This window comes from Rhodamnia argentea, chromosome 6, assembly GCF_020921035.1.
Source record: "Rhodamnia argentea isolate NSW1041297 chromosome 6, ASM2092103v1, whole genome shotgun sequence".
Classification (NCBI taxonomy): Eukaryota; Viridiplantae; Streptophyta; class Magnoliopsida; order Myrtales; family Myrtaceae; genus Rhodamnia; species Rhodamnia argentea.
The window spans coordinates 30979573-30994198 of NC_063155.1; the positions used below are offsets into that span (position 1 = coordinate 30979573).

The 14626-nt window shown below is 40.3% G+C and overlaps 1 protein-coding gene across 2 annotated transcripts; it reads left to right on the forward strand.

Moving 5' to 3' along the window:
- The first annotated feature begins 8227 nt into the window (after positions 1-8227).
- On the forward strand, positions 8228-11421 carry LOC115745926 (scarecrow-like protein 14). 2 transcript variants are annotated; one of them, XM_030681552.2, is made up of 3 exons: positions 8228-8373; positions 8686-11096; positions 11187-11421. In XM_030681552.2, exon 2 carries the CDS (start codon positions 8789-8791, stop codon positions 11084-11086), a length of 2298 nt encoding a protein of 765 aa, XP_030537412.1. In that variant the 5' UTR covers positions 8228-8373; positions 8686-8788; the 3' UTR covers positions 11087-11096; positions 11187-11421. The 2 variants fall into 2 exon arrangements, with proteins under 2 accessions (XP_030537412.1, XP_030537411.1); XM_030681551.2 differs by having other exon boundaries at positions 8229-8373; positions 8686-11421.
- Positions 11422-14626: the final 3205 nt, after the last annotated feature.

Genomic DNA, 14626 nt, shown 5'->3' on the forward strand with positions numbered 1-14626 from the left:
GTTTACTAGAGTTGAGTGATTAGTGTGATTAAGTTAACTCCTACTTAATGTCATCATTAATAACTAGTAATTTATTGATATGATCATGAACGTTCCAGACAGAAAAATAAGTTTTAATACATCAAGAATCATATGTGGAAAGTAAATGTGTTCTTACAAGCAACTCCTGAGGTTTCCACGTCTTTGTGGACATTTCTAGCTAATGCAGTTTCCAACATTTCAGTTGATTTTTCACATTAAAATCCAATAGTCCACAATGACCATGGAGGAATTATCAAATTTTTAGGCAAAGTCGCGTTATCCTTTTCGGGAACTATAAAGGGGCAAATCAATCTTCAGCCGAAAGTACAATTGGTCCTTTTCTTATTTTGAAGAACAATGAACAGTCCAGGGTCCACATAATCGATGGGCGACAGACGGCAAGGATTAAGATGGATTTCAAATGACGATCGCGCCATTTTGGATGTTATTTTAATTTGCAAGACAAAACTTCCCAAAGCACCACCTTCAAAGAAAATGTTTCTCCACCAGCACTGACGACGCTATTAAATTAGTGTTAAATAGATGTAAATTACTAAATAAACTAGCCAGGACGAGCTCGTAGGAAAAGAAAATTAGAGAGAACAAACGCGATTTAGCCTCATTGTGCTTCGATCCGGCCACTACACTACCGTCCTTTTCCATTGGCTAACATAAAAAGCCTCACTACGCACCACCTTCGCTCTCAGTCTCTCGCGTTCGACAGATGACTGATCGAGGATTCGTCGTTTTGCGACTGCAGTCTTTGTGGAAGGTCTCTATCTATATTCACTTTCCACGTAAGAGGATGATGCATATGATGTGGAGCTAAGAGTCGAATTCCACATAGCCACGACGCGATGGCATCATTTATCCTTGGATTAGATTTGTTCCTGATGTCCCGGGGCCTTTGGTAGTGGTGAGCATAATTTCAGGATATAACTAGAAATTGAAGAATTTGATCCGTAATAATCGATTCGGGTTTAAGTTTTAGGATATGCATATGGTAGATTTCAAGTTCCTAAAATTGAAAGAACCGGTTTTAAGGAGCAAGTTCCGAGTTGTAGGTGGAAATTGGAGCCCTACACAAGCCTTTGTGTTGTTCTTGTTCTATATTTTTGCACAGTCGCGCGATATCCCATAGCTTCCGACGATGAGTGTGTAATCTGCAACGACTAAACTATTACTTCTAAAAAACCAAACTCTGCCTTACGTAAAGTTGCCAAAGTACGATTAACCTCTGGATTTGATACATACAATTGAGACTTTCACTTGGTCAATATTTCATATTATTCGTGTGTTGAAATATGAGTTGTGATAAGTGGATTATAAAAGCAAATATAGATATGGCGATTCACTGTAATGATTCAATTAGATATAAGTGGTATTTTGGTAGATCTTGAAACCGACCCTAAAACATATGACGGTATAAATTTGAGATGGAATATGGATCGAACCTAAAGACGCCCATCCCTAACTTGCAGTGGACCCGATTTCGTCCTTGCGGGCAGCATTCTTCTACGAGAAGAGAAATGTCGGTTTAGCCAGATAAAACTTATTGATGTCAAAAGGAAAACGAATCACTTCTCGGCCCATCTTGTCTCGCGGCCCAGAGACCTCATGCATCGAAGCCCAACACCCCAGAATTCGAAAAGTCCTGAACCGTCTCGCACCAGATGCAGCGACATGCTCATCTGCTTAAACGATGTTCAACTTGCCCAAATTCGTACGCAGCTGATGCTTCTAGTTTGGCGTGGTTCGCACCCGCTTTAGCAAAGCAAATCGAGCAGCGCATGTCGTGGCGGCTTTGAAATCGCGATTGATTCTATTCGTGATCCTCGAAGACGATTGATGCGGCGGGTCATTGTTGAGGCGATATATCCGGCAAGGTACCCCGTTTTCTTCGGACTGGTTCCGGGGTTTCGTTCGTGCAAATTTGCGCTAGTCTTTGGTTTGATCAGCCAGGAAGTTTTTCATTTCGGTCAAGTCATCAACACACCTCGTGCCGTGTTACAATTTGCTGGCCTCCCGTACCAATTGAAGTCAATCCCACCGGGGTCCAACAAATTGGAAACTCAAATATTGGCAATCTTCCAGAAGTGTCAATATCCGCATTTGCTGGGGGCATTGAATCTGGGGGAGGTTGTTCGTGACGTTATTCTTTCCAAAAGCAAAAGTTAAAAGAGAGAAAAAGACCCAAAAAAAAACGAGGAGGAGGTGGGAATTCAAAACTGTTCACACGCAAAGAAAGCGACCCGGCGCATCGCATCGAAGTGCACGCCAAGCCAACTTCGCCTCCACATTTGTGGGCCCATTAGATCGTAATTGGATTTATTTCTTTTAATTAACCCCTAATAATCCTTTCCACCCCGAAGAAAAAAAAGGAGAATAGATTTAGTTTTAGGGTCCTCAAAATCTTTTTGGCATCTTGGGAATAAGACTTTAAATCAGGACATGATTGAGATTCTTGTCGCGCGACACAAACTTTGTGAAGGCAATGTGATTGGGTGACGTGGGACAAAGAGGGACGCGTGGAATTACTTCGTGCCCTTTCTTTAAGCAAAGTCTTCGTCAACAAATTTAAATGAGTGATAAAAGTCTGTCGGAAGTAGAACTGAAGGACAACGGTGCAAATAATTTCTCCAGAAATTTTGAGGTTCTTTTTATGTTTTTTTTTATAAATCGGACTCAAAAATTTGAGGTTGGTCTCGATCGAGTTGAGAGGATAGAAGACTGGTCGCGCTGCGGACGGTTCTTCCACCCATGGCCCGGCATCCTCTTGGTAATTCTATGTCGTAGTATATCTTAAACAAGAAAGGAAATCAATAATGACTCCATAAATATCTAGACTTTTTTCCCTTTTATCAAGTATAACTCTAGTTTTAGAGTTAGAATTTATTTTAAAAAATGTATATATTTTTTGCATTTATGTCAATTCAATCATAAAACTTTTAACTATATCAATTTAGTCTTAAATCTTTTAACGATTTGTAATGTAATCCAACTAGCTAATTATGATTGAAAATCAGTGATATAGACACCGGCTGTTCTATGTGGCATAATCGGTATTGATATGGACAAAATTTACAAAATTCTAATATATTTTTATTGTGGCAAGACGAGGGTCGAACCCTCGCCATATCTGATGAGGGCTTGACCCCTATGGCCTGCGTGTAGGTCTTTCTTGCCGGATTTGGCAAGGGCTTAACCCCCATGGCTGGGCGAGGGTTGCCCTCTCGGATTCGGCTAGAGTTGCGACCCTCACCAACCACAATGAAAACATGAGAGAATAAAAAATTTAGAAATGGTATTTAAAAATTATAAAAAAGTTATTTACGTCAGCATCGGCCATACTATGTATGATAGATGGCATGGTACATCACCACCTCCAGACGCTAAAGATCCCGCCTCGCCCCAATCACGATGACTTCACTGTTAGGATTTGGCGCAAAAATCATATATGAAGTGATATGTAAAAGCGAGAAAAGAAAATCAAGACACAATATTTATCTTGGTTCACTCTTAAACTATGGCTAATTCAATAAATGATTCCACTATAATTAACACATTGCATTTATCCGGTACATCACTCAATTATAAGGAAATAGATAATATCTAGCAATAACTATTCATGAACCTAAACCCAAACTACCAATGAAAAAATATAGGCTCAAACTATAAAAGCTATCTGGGGACATGGGGATTTTATAATTTGGTGCCAATATTTATGTACGGCGTTCACTTTAGTGCTAATATTTTTTTTGTTTACTTACGTGCCATTTTTTTTTAAAAACGGTAATTTCGGTGCCAACTCCAGTGAGATTTGCTAGAAATCTTACACGGAATCCATGTGGCTTATTGGCGGATCCCAATCAGCTATAAAAGCTAAAAATTAGTAAAAACTTCCACGTAATATTAAAAAATTAAAAAATAAGTAAAAAAAAAAAAGGCTATAAAATAATAAAAAGAGAAGAACTTGCAGCGGCAAGGGCTGTGCAAGCCCTTGGCTCCACCGCCCCATCATTGCCGACAATGACCGGTGAGGGTGGGGAATGGCCAAGGTTCGGCGACCCCCCTCAACCATCCTCCACCGTCATCGCCACAAACAACTCATTTGTTTTTTTTTTACCTTTTTTTAGCTTATTTTCTGTTAAATTTTAAAAATTTTAAAAATTAACTTATTGTCAAGTTTAAAAGTCCACATGGACTCCGTGTGGATGATTTTTTTTTTAAATGCGACGTAATGTTAAAAAATTAAAAATAAATGACATGTGATTAGTTTGTTGAAATTTCTTGCTATTCGCACCAAAGCAATGTTTTTTCTTCGATTTGCACTTAAATAGGCTGAAAAGAATATTGATACTAAAGTGAGTGCCGTACACAAATATTAACACTTGTAGCGTCCTTATGCCGTTAATAAATCAAGAGTCCGGTAAGAAAGATGGAAAAAATAAAAAAAAGCTTGTGTCTATTTTGTAATCTATCCGTACCAAATTTAACGTAACTGGCGTATCTATCTTGGGCAAGACATCACTCGTTCGGAAGGATCCAAAATCACCTTGATGCTCGAGCTCACATTCTTGGATAGACCTCGTCCGACGTATTCCAATTTAAAGCGACGTTTGCCAGTGTGGACGTAATGGGGCTTGAAGGGTCATTGTCATGCACGTGCATGAACAACGCACACCCACGACGATGATGACTCCAAAGTCGTAGCGCACCATACCTGTAATTTCTAGTAGGAAGATTGTTTTTTGGGTCGATCCATGTAGTATGATATCAAAATACAATATCTCAAGTTTGAATTTTTCTAGACCACTCATTGTTGGTACGTGATTCATAATTCACATCAATAGAAAGGCACTAAGGACCCACTCTATAATTGAAAGTTGTGATAGAAATGTGATGTGCTAATTATAATGAAATTATCTGCTGAATGTAACTGTAGTTTTAAGATAGACAATGTATTTACTTTTTCTTTCGTTGTGTTTGTGCACTTAATCCTAACACTATTCGATACCCTTATAATATATTTTCACGATTAGTCCTAGACAAAAGTCCGATCTTCGCGTGAGGAATTGTGTGTTAGAATATCCAGATACTAAATCACGCGTTTGTCTAACACTATGGTTAATCTACGTGACGTGATGTGGACTAAAGACTTGTTTTCTAATCAAGCCGTAACTATTCATGGGCCTAAACTTAGACTACTAATGAAAAAATATGAGCTCAAACTATAAAAGCTATCTGGTGACAAAGGGATTTTATAATTTGGTGCCAGTATTTGTGTACGGCGCTCACTTTAATGCTAATATTTTTTTTGTTCACTTACGTGCCAATTTTTAAAAAAAACGGTACTTTCGGTGCCAACTCCAGCGAGATTTGCCGGAAATCTTACACGAAATCCACGCGGCTTGTTGGCGGATCCCAATCAACTATAAAAGCTAAAAACTAGTAAAAAAATTCACGTAATATTAACAAATTGAAAAATAAGTTAAAAAACTTTAAAAAAGCTATAAAATAATAAAAAGAAAAGAACTTGCAGCGGCAAGGGTTGTGCAAGCCCTTGGCGCTGCCGGCCCACCATTGCCGACAATGACCCGTGAGGGTGGGGAATGGCCAAGGCTCGGCGACCCCCCTCAACCATCCTCCACCGTCACCGCCGCAAACAACCCCATTTGTTTTTGTTTTTTTTTACCTTTTTTTTTAATTTTTAGATTATTTTCTGTTAAATTTTAATTTTTTTAAAAAATTAACTTATTGTTAAGTTTAAAAGTCCACACGGACTCCGTGTGGATGATTTTTTTTTTAAAAATGCCACGTAATGTTAAAAATTAAAAATAAATGACATGTAATTTGTTGGTTGGAATTTCTTGTCATTCGCACTGAAGCGATGTTTTTTCTTCGATTTGCACTTAATAGGCTGAAAAAAAATGTTGATACTAAAGTGAGTGTTGTACATAAATATTGACACTTGAAGTATCCTTATGCTGTTAATAAATCAAGAGTCTTTGGTAAGAAAGATGGGAAAAAAAAACTTGTATCTATTTTGTAATTTATCCGTACCAAATTTAACGCAACTGGCGTATCGATCTAGGGCAAGACATCACTCGTTCGGAAGGATCCAAAATCACTTTGATGCTCGAGCTCACATTCTTGGATAGACATCGTCCGACGTATTCCAATTTGGAGCGACGTTTGCCAGCGTGGACGTAATGGGGGCCTTAAGGGTCATTGTCATGCACGTGCATGAATAACGCACACCCACGACGACGATGACTCCCAAGTCTCAGCGCACCACACCTGCAATTTCTAGTAGGAAGATTGTTTTTTGGGTCGATCTAATAGGAAGATTATCAGGCAATAAATTCTCAAGAGACGATTTCATTTCCTATTCTATATTGACCGCCGCCGCCGCCGCCCCGATAAAAAAGACTTTAGACTGTGTAGTGGTATGACAAAATCTCATTTGATATCAAAATACGATATCTCAAATTCGAATCTTTCTAGACCACTCATTGTTGGGACGTGATTCATACTTCACATCGATAGAAAGGCACTAAGAACCCACTCCGTAATTGAGAGTTGTAACGTAGATATGATGTGCTAATTATAATGAAGTCTTCTACTGAATGTAATCGTAGTTTCGGGATAAACCACGTATTTACTTTTTCTTTCGTTGTGCTTGTGGACTTAATCCTAACACCATTCGCTACCCTTATAATATATTTTCACGATTAGTCCTAGACAAAAATCTAACCTTCGCGTGAGAAATTGTGTGTTAGAATATCCAGATATTAAATCACACGTTCGTCTAACATTATGGTTAATCTTTGTGACATGATGTGGACTAAAGACTTGTTTTCTAATCGATGGAGTGGTTGATTAAATTTTTATTAGGCGCACGTTATGTCATTTAGCTAATGGCTTTGACCATTTCATGTGATGGAGGAAAGTGAGGAATTCGTAATTATCAAATGTGAATGAATTCATGAGAACGTGCCAATGAATGCGCCATGTTCCCCAACGCGGTTCTTCTAAGTCAAGACATTACCCCTGTCGAAACTAAAGGACTCGAGAAAGTCAATTCTTTTTATCTTCCATTATAAAAAAAGTTATGAGACTCCTCCGTCGTATGATTATTTATCTATTTTTGTAAATAAAAGAAGCGATTTGTTTTTTTTAAATATTTTTTAAAATTATTTATTTCTCGCAAGACAAACGAAATCGCAGTTTCTTATATTATGCGTTGAGTAAAGTCCGTGGAGCCCCCGAGTTAAATCAACTCTCACATCTTAAAAAAAAAAAAAAACGCTCTCACATGGAAAAAGGAAAATGGCCCGATTTACAGAAAGAGGTAGGGGGACCCACAGGTTGACTCAAAGTGGGCCAACCGTTGATTTACCCATGTTTTCTTTTGGGGTACTGGGTACCCCCCACGTGGAATCATTTGTGCGCGGAACACGATTTCCATAATTTCTGAGTTCTTGATCTATCCCCGATGAAAAACGTGATTTTGCTGTTTTTAAGGTAATCTGAAGGGGCCAAATCGGTCGTTAGTGAAAGAAGAATCCTCACTTTAAGGTTTGCGGCTGGTGCCAATACTCTAATCTTCGTTCTCGTGATTGGGGATTACGAGAATTTAATTCCATGACAGGCTTAGATGCTTATGACAATATTTTGAATTGATTTTTTTGTTATTTCTGCTCAGAATTAAAAATTAATTTTTTTTACATTTGAGTAGAAGTAAATTTTTTCCTATCTTCAAGTAGCTCCAAAATTAAGTTATGAAACAAAAAAATACTGCAAAAATAGAAAAATAAAATTACATAATCAAATAAATTTAAGCTGTATTATTAAATAGATTTCTGTTTCAAAAGTACTTATAGAGCTGAAATTCTAAAAAAAAATATTGTCATGCGCGCTCTTAATGATCCCTTTTTGCTTTTAAATATTTGGTTTTTGACAGGAAAAAGAACCCTTTTGAATCTCGTGAATAATCGGTTCACTTCTCTCTCCTTTGTTCGTTCGTTGCTTCTCTTTTCTGCCTATAACGTTGAACCCAAAGACACGAACACTGTCACCGCACCATCTCTGGGTCGCCACGGTCGGCATGTTGTTAAATGGACCCGGGTCGGGTGAAGACTCAAGTTTGAGTCCGCATTGACTCGGTTCTGATCCAGCGCCAGGTGGAGTGGAGGGGAAATGAACAGCACGTTAAGGAGTCAGGTGCTCTCTCTCTCTCAGTCCAGTTTCACTGCTTCCACGAAGATTCATGGCGGCTCTTATAAAAGATCCGCCCACCGACCTCGTCTCAGCTTCACCTTCGGCTTCTCGTTTCGGTCCCTTCCTCAGGTACGCCTCGATCTTCCATCTACTACCCCCGCGGTTTCTCTTGATGGTTGCCTATACTGTATCTCGACGCAATTGGCCTCCTTTCTTCCGATTCAGGCGTTCATATGACGATGTTAGGGTTTCATTTTCTTGGTATATGGGATTTCGACTGTATGTCTATCTGAATTCCCTGCCGTGTGATATTGGGTTCTTCTTGTTGCGGCGTTTGTTCTTATTTCTGATCGATTGCTGAGCTTAAATGGGGTGACTCGGTTATTTGGACCTTTTTCTTATCGTGATTTGGTTCCTTTCCATCTGTTTGAGTGCTTTCAGGGCTTAGAGTCGTAGTAGAAACTGTTCGAAGAGCTTCTTATCAGAATTCCAGGTCTGTGGCCTGAGTTTGAATTGCTTTGCTTGAGCTCGTGCGGACCGAAAAATGTTTATGGATCCTCAGTACACGGGATATTCTGGACCGTTTAGCGGCTTCAATTTCCATGATCAGAGTCTTGTGCCCTTCTCGAATCCATTCGAGGAGTTAGCGAACCAATTGATGCAGGACGACCCTAGTACAGACCTTTCCGTTGACTGTCCTTCCTTTGCTTCTGATCCTGAACCCAGTAACTACGCTGTATCTCCTAGTTTTAGCACAGACGGAGACATCCCTTCTGACTATAGTGACTCCCCGGATCCCATGTTCAAATACATAAGTCAGATGCTCATGGAGGAGGAGATGGATGACAAACCCTGTATGTTTCATGATCCTCTGGCTCTCCAAGCTGCGGAGAAATCCTTGTACGATGTTCTCTGTCAGAAGGACCGTCCCTCACAAAACCAGTTACCTCTCTACATGGACAGCCCTGATGACAATTGCTCTGGTAGCAGCAGCAGCGGCCACAGTGGCAGTACTATCAGTTCGAGTGCTAGTAGTGGTGGCAATCTTGTCGATTTTCCAGGGATTGGTGATTTTTGTGAGAGCCGACCCTCTATATTACAGTCTCACATCCCAGAGAACTTTGTGTTCCAGGCGACTGCAAATCCCAGTCGCCAATCGTCGCATGAATTTCGAAAAAATGTCATTGCCAAAGCTAAGGGGATGTTGGGGCCAGGCTCTGCCATGGGTGAGCTTTTGCTTCCGAACCTTTTTGCGGATAGCAATTCCATGTTTTTCTTTCAGAAGGGTTTCGAGGAAGCTAGTAGATTTATTCCGAAGGGTAACCCGTTGTCGATTGATACGGAAAAGAGCATGCCCCATCTGGTGTCGAAGAGGGAGACTGCAAGGGACGCAGTCAAGGTGGAGAAGCATGAGGCTGAACTCTCGTTTTTATATGAACCCAAGGGAAAGAAGAAGCATGAGCGCGAGGATGCAGATTTTGAATATCAGAGGAGCACAAAGCAGCCAGCAGTTTGCTTTGAGGAGAATGAGTTAGCTGAGATGTTTGACAGGGTTCTACTTTGTGCCCCGACAGGAAGGAAGACTGATTCTAAGTTTGACGACGCCTCAAGTAATGGGGCAAGCCAGAGCGTACAGCAAAATCTGCAATCATCTGCACTTTCGGCTGCGCAGATCTCTGGCAAAAAACCAATTAGTGATAAGAAGGAAGTCGTGGATCTGAGGAACCTTCTGTGTTCATGCGCTCAAGCAGTTGCTGTGGAGGATCGTAAAAATGCTAATCAATATCTGGAGCAGATTAGGCAGCACTCCTTCGCTCATGGTGATGGGTCTCAGAGGTTGGCCCACTATTTTGCCGAAGCCCTTCAAGCACGCATGGATTGCACGGGAGTGCAAATCTATACGAAGCTAGGTTCCAAAAGGAAATCTGCTAATGAAATGTTGAAAGCTTACCAAGCTTATCTCTCGGTTTTCCCATTTCAGAGGTTTGCGATCATCTATTCTAACCATATGATTTTGAGCATATCTGAGAAAGCGACGAAACTGCATATTATCGATTTTGGTATCCTATATGGTTTTCAATGGCCCGCCCTCATTCATTGCCTCGCAAGGAGACCCGGTGGTCCCCCGAAATTGCGCGTCACGGGGATTGAGCTGCCCCAAAGTGGTTTCCGTCCAGCAGAAAGAGTTCAAGAGACTGGTCGGCGCCTAGCGAAATACTGTGAACGTTTCAACGTTCCATTCCAGTACAATGCTATTGCGCAGAAGTGGGAAACCATTAGGATTGAGGACCTCAAGATTTCCAACGATGAGGTGGTCGCAGTGAATTGCCTCTTTCGATTTAAGAATTTACTTGATGAGACTGTTATAGTTAACAGCCCGAGGGACCACGTGCTAAAGCTAGTACATCGAATCAGGCCAAGAATTTTTGTCCACTCTATCCTTAATGGATCCTTCAATGCCTGCTTTTTTGTGTCGAGGTTCAGGGAGGTTCTTTTCCACTACTCGGCCTTGTTTGATGCATTTGATGCTAAATTGCCTCGGGAACACCCGTTGAGGCAGTCCTTTGAACTAGAGTTTTTTAGCCGGGAAGCTCTGAATGTCATTGCATGCGAGGGCACAGAGAGAGTTGAGAGGCCCGAGACATATAAGCAGTGGCAAATCCGCAGCATGAGGGCGGGCTTTAAGCCCCTCCCTTTGGATCCTGAAATTATGAAGAAGCTGAAGTCGAAGTTGAAAGAGGGGTACCTTGATGATTTTGTGGTTGACAGAGATGGTCCCTGGATGCTCCAAGGATGGAAAGGTCGGATTCTTTATGCTTCCTCCTGTTGGGAGCCTGTGTAGAATTTCTCCAAGTCTTTATTTGCTTGCACTTTTGGTGCGAGCCAGGTTTAGTTTATCACGACCAAGAAGGAAGCCACTGGCTGATTTGTGGCAAGTACTGTATCTTTCATGCTTTCGGAAACAGGCATCGCATAACCTCGCTTTCGCTTTAAGATTGTATGCTGCTATAAACATCTCTCTTTTTCGGCTCGTGATATTTCTGTTTAGACTGATATCTAGGAAACGCTTGCCCTCCCTTGGATGTGTATACTGTATAGTGGAACGGCTACTCTTTTTATCTGTGGTACTGTCTAGACAGTCTTCCTGGAACTATAATAAATTTAAGCACTGATGTAGTTTTTCTGGTTACACTGTTTCCGAATATCCTCATTTGTCCGCTGTTGGGAGAGGAGCAATGTCCGCTGTTTGCGTAAAGCAGGTCTTGCTTAATTTTTGTCTTTTTGAGTGTCATGGCACCATCTTCACTTGGGCATGTTTTGCACGTGTAATCAATTTTTTCCCACATGTTTAGATTTATAAATGTGAAAGGATGTGATTTGAGGAGCTCCGCCTACCAATTACTAATTTACTATTTCGCTGCTGATCCGGAAATTTCTTTTGCGGGGCCGTAGGGATGGCTTTTATCAAATGAAGAAAATTATTCAGTATAAATTATAACTAGGAATGAAAATGGGGTAGTTTGTCGAATACATACATATAGGTGTCCTTAACTTATCTGTTTCGTGTGTTTAACTTGTCTGTTTGATAAAAATACATGAGTGGACACGTCGGTTTAACTTATGAGTCTCAGTTAGAGGTGACCAAAAGGAACTGATCAGATCAAGAACCACCTAGATTGGACTGAATTGGCTTAGTTTTTGGTTCCTCAAAATTAAAACGGTAATTGTCAGTCTGGTTCCCCGTTCTAAGGTTAGAACTGTCCGGGCCAACTATCTTTTTATTTTAATTTTTTTAATCACATTTAAAATGTGAATATGTGTTTTAAGCACATGCAACTAGTTCCATTGGGTCGCTTGGAAATGGATCAGTCGGTCCGGTCAAATCCGGTTCCAAGCACTTTCAATCCGGTTCCTGGTTCTGAAAACTAGAAATCTATTTGTCCTGTCATGTTCTTGATTTCATTGTAAAATCGGACCGAATCCGAAATCGGACTGAATTCGAAATCGATCACGTCTAGTCTAAATGGATCCCACTAAATTCAACACACGACCCACGTAAATCCGACGAAGTAGGCTGATCGCCCCTTTAATCCAATAATGTCCAACTGGGGGGGTGGGTGGGGAGGAAGGAGAGAAGTTGGAGAATGACGAGAGGTCAAATGAGGAGGAGGGCCACCTCAATAATCAATTTTTTTTTAATTTTAATTTTGTGCGTCAAAAAAAGGATACTGAGCACTGGAATTTTCCGTTGTCGAAAGAATGGTAGTACTAGTACTATAGCACTAATACCAGGACGCTGGGTTGCCTCCACCACACCACAACTGCTCTGATTAAGACCCATTACCAAACCTGTTACAAGGTTAGGCGTGGACATAGATTCAAGCCGTCAAGTTTGCCCTGATTTTTTCTCCTAGGAAGAAAAAACGAAAAGGACCCATCGAAAGCGATAACGTTATGTTTCCTATAATTCATGTTTGGGACTTTTGCAAACCACTGTATCGAAATGTCTTGACATGTAGCAAGCCTGGAATTTTATCATGTCATTAGCTACTTCCTGGTCAAGACTAATCATAAGTTCGTCAAGCAAATTCAAAAGATCGGAATCGTAAACTATATCGCGCGACCTTTGTTTTTTTTTCCTTGTGATGGCAAGTAGAAGTACTTTGTACGTGCTAGGGGTGTGCATTGTAGTATACGGTTTGCTTTTAGTGCCAATTTTGGTGCCCAAACTAAATCAAAATTACGCTAACACGGTTTTAAATCAAAACCAAACCAACGGAAACAATTCGTGGAGCCGAATCGGACCACAAATAAAGAAGTCTTTATTTCGACCGAGTTCAACAGCTTTAGGCTTTTTCTCATCACAGTTGATGTTAGCCGGGGAAAAAACCAAAAAAAGAGACTAGCCACTCATTGCATAATGTCTAGGTAGCTCGCATAGCTCTCTGGCTTTATTAATTATAGATGGGATGGGAAGCTACAATTTAGTGCATCAGAAATTTACTATTGAATCCCACTAGAGACGCCACGGGCTAAATCCGTCGAAGAGATATGTCATTAAAATGTCAAGAATATTCAGTTCGACCTATCCGCCATCAGATTTTCAAAAGTAAAATATTTATTCGTGCTTGATTGATGCAGAGTTGTGAAACCCGAAGAAACGCCTTTTATTGATATTAGAAGTGAACAGTTCCAGATTTTGTACAAGTTATACTTGGAACCTGAAACTTGAAACTTGAAACCTACCCATCTACACGAGTTTTTCATTTTTTGGAACCTGGAACCTATCATTCATACCTTAAAACTTAGGTCTCGTTTGGTTCAGCATTGGAAATAAGCATTGGGACTCTAAAGTCTCTTGGTCAAATGCAAAGGTGTTTGGTTCATGTTTTGACTCACTTTGAGGAGATATAATTGCATCTCAAATGCTTCTTTTTAACCCAAAGTACCTCTAAAGGACTTTTGTGAAATTCAACTAATTTTTTTTTTATTTTAATTTTGTCACCTTCGCTTGCCGCCACCTGTCGTTGCTTGCTCGCCCGCCACCGCCTCCCACCCGCCTGCCGTCGCCACCGCCCGACCTCCGCAACCGGCCGCCGCCAGCCGCCGTTTTTTTTTTTTTTCAAAAAGTAAAAATACTTTACAAAGTTCATTTTTCACCAAACAACATTTACGTCAAAATTGCTTTCCAAATGTGTTTTTAAAATACATTTTACCAAACACTACTTTCATTTTGAAAAAATGCCTTAGCCCAAAGTTATTTGCATTTTTTCAAAGTCCCTTGGCAAAATGCTGAACCAAATAGGGTCTTAAAACATATCATGTTAGAGGTTCCAGGATCGGTTTCGGGGTTCCACATGTATTCTTAATTGACCGATTGCATTGAATAATCACATTTAACGACCACCGCCCGACGGCTAAATCCATCGACCACAACTTATATTGAGACACAAGAAAAATATGAAATATTAACAAAGTAAAAGTCTCAATGATAGCGTAGTTTCGGATTACACACTTATCATCGGATACTATGGAATACCACATGATGATGTGAAGACATATACCAAGAAAAAATATAAGAATTTGTTTCGGATTTATGGTTTCAATTTCAAGTTTCACTTACTCGAAACCTATTCATCAGAAAATGTTTTCTAATGTTTGGAACTTGAAACTTACCCTCCATAGCTTGAAACATGGAATAGATGCGTTCTCACCGATCCGGTTCTTCAAGTTTTAAGTTCTATCTTGAAACCATGCGCAATTCTAATCTATGCAAGTAGCAGTAACGTCATTGAATAGACTAAAGTATTATCCCGTGAAGTTTTTGATCAACGGGACTTCGTTGTTTCCTAAGTCACCGTTGAAGTTAAGCTTGGGTTGT